At 34.3% G+C, this 1,274-nt stretch overlaps 1 protein-coding gene across 1 annotated transcript; it reads left to right on the top strand.

Annotated features, from left to right (window-relative positions):
* Nucleotides 1–178: 178 nt before the first annotated feature.
* On the top strand, nt 179–1,101 carry Tsp_13755 (Sex determination protein fox-1; the record flags this gene model as incomplete). The annotated part of the gene is made up of 4 exons (XM_003367912.1): nt 179–542; nt 659–712; nt 947–1,039; nt 1,093–1,101. Coding segments are annotated over 4 exons (520 nt in total), but the record flags the coding sequence as incomplete, so codon positions are not given.
* Nucleotides 1,102–1,274: the final 173 nt, after the last annotated feature.

The following is a 1,274-nucleotide window of genomic DNA, read 5'->3' as shown; positions in this document are numbered from 1 at the left end:
ATCAAATTTTCATGCGTCAAATGTGCATACACACGGAGTTGATACTTCATGCGGTTCTATTAGAAGTATCTATTTTCCAAGTTAGTTTATTCTATGTGTCAGTAGTGCTATTATGAGACTGTGTAATTTATATTTTTTTCTTTTACATATCAATGGGATGAAATATTTGGTTTTTCAGAAATGATTTGAACGTTCTTGAGACTGCAGATTTAAATCAGCAGCAACAACAACAACAACAACAACAGCAACAACAGCAGCAGCAGCAACAACAACAGCAACAGCAACAGCAACAGTCAGTAAATCAGCAGACCGTGCAAACGTCGTTGCAGTCATTGGCTAATGGCAACATTATTGGTCCCCAGTTGCCAACACTTTCGTTGCCTGCTGCAAATGTGGCTACTTCTGGTCTGGGAATGACCACAACAGCGCCAACAGTTGGCACCAGCACTACACCGCCGAAAATACCAGACGGCGCTAAGCGTTTGCATGTTTCTAATATACCTTTTCGATTTCGAGAGCCGGATTTGCGAGCAATGTTCCAAGTAATAATAATTCTGCTTTTTAATTGCTATTTTTTGATTCAATATATATATATATATATATATATATATATATATATATATATATATATGTATGTTTTGTTTTTCTTTCAATTTAGAAATATGGCACAGTTTTGTCGGCAGAAATTATCTTCAACGAGAGGGGAAGTAAAGTAAGGAATTTTTATTTTTTCAAATACGAATGTAATTAATTTGGTTTGGATATTTTTGTTTTTGATTGGTATTTTTTATATTGTTCTTGATTTTCATTGTGTTTGTAATTTTTGTAACAACCGCGACGATAATGTCGTTTGCTTCGGTGCTGCTTGTATGTGCGGTTGTTATCGTTGTTGTTATGTTACTAAGAATGGACGAGTTCTATGGCCAAGCATGTTAATTCACTTTAGGGATTTGGTTTTGTAACAATGCAGAATGTTTCCGAAGCTGATGCTGCCCGAGAAAATTTGAACGGCTCGATTGTGGATGGTCGAAAAATTGAGGTATTTTTTTTGTTTTCCGCATCTTTATTATGCTATTATTATTATTAATATAGTATTGTTAGCTGTTGCGTTGTTTTTTTTTGTTTTTTTTACACATTTTTTAACGCTACATCCTCATATTATATTTTCTATATTTTACACTTGTTATCGCTGACTTGCCTCCTGCTTAATTTATTTATTTATTTATTTATTTAAACAAATACCATCAACCTTGGTGCAGCAGGGTTGAGGCTGG

The sequence above is a fragment of the Trichinella spiralis genome (assembly GCF_000181795.1).
Source record: "Trichinella spiralis strain ISS 195 chromosome Unknown Scfld3462, whole genome shotgun sequence".
Lineage (NCBI taxonomy): Eukaryota > Metazoa > Nematoda > Enoplea > Trichinellida > Trichinellidae > Trichinella > Trichinella spiralis.
Note: the sequence above shows the minus strand (reverse complement) of the source record. Positions and strands in the feature narration are given on the sequence as shown.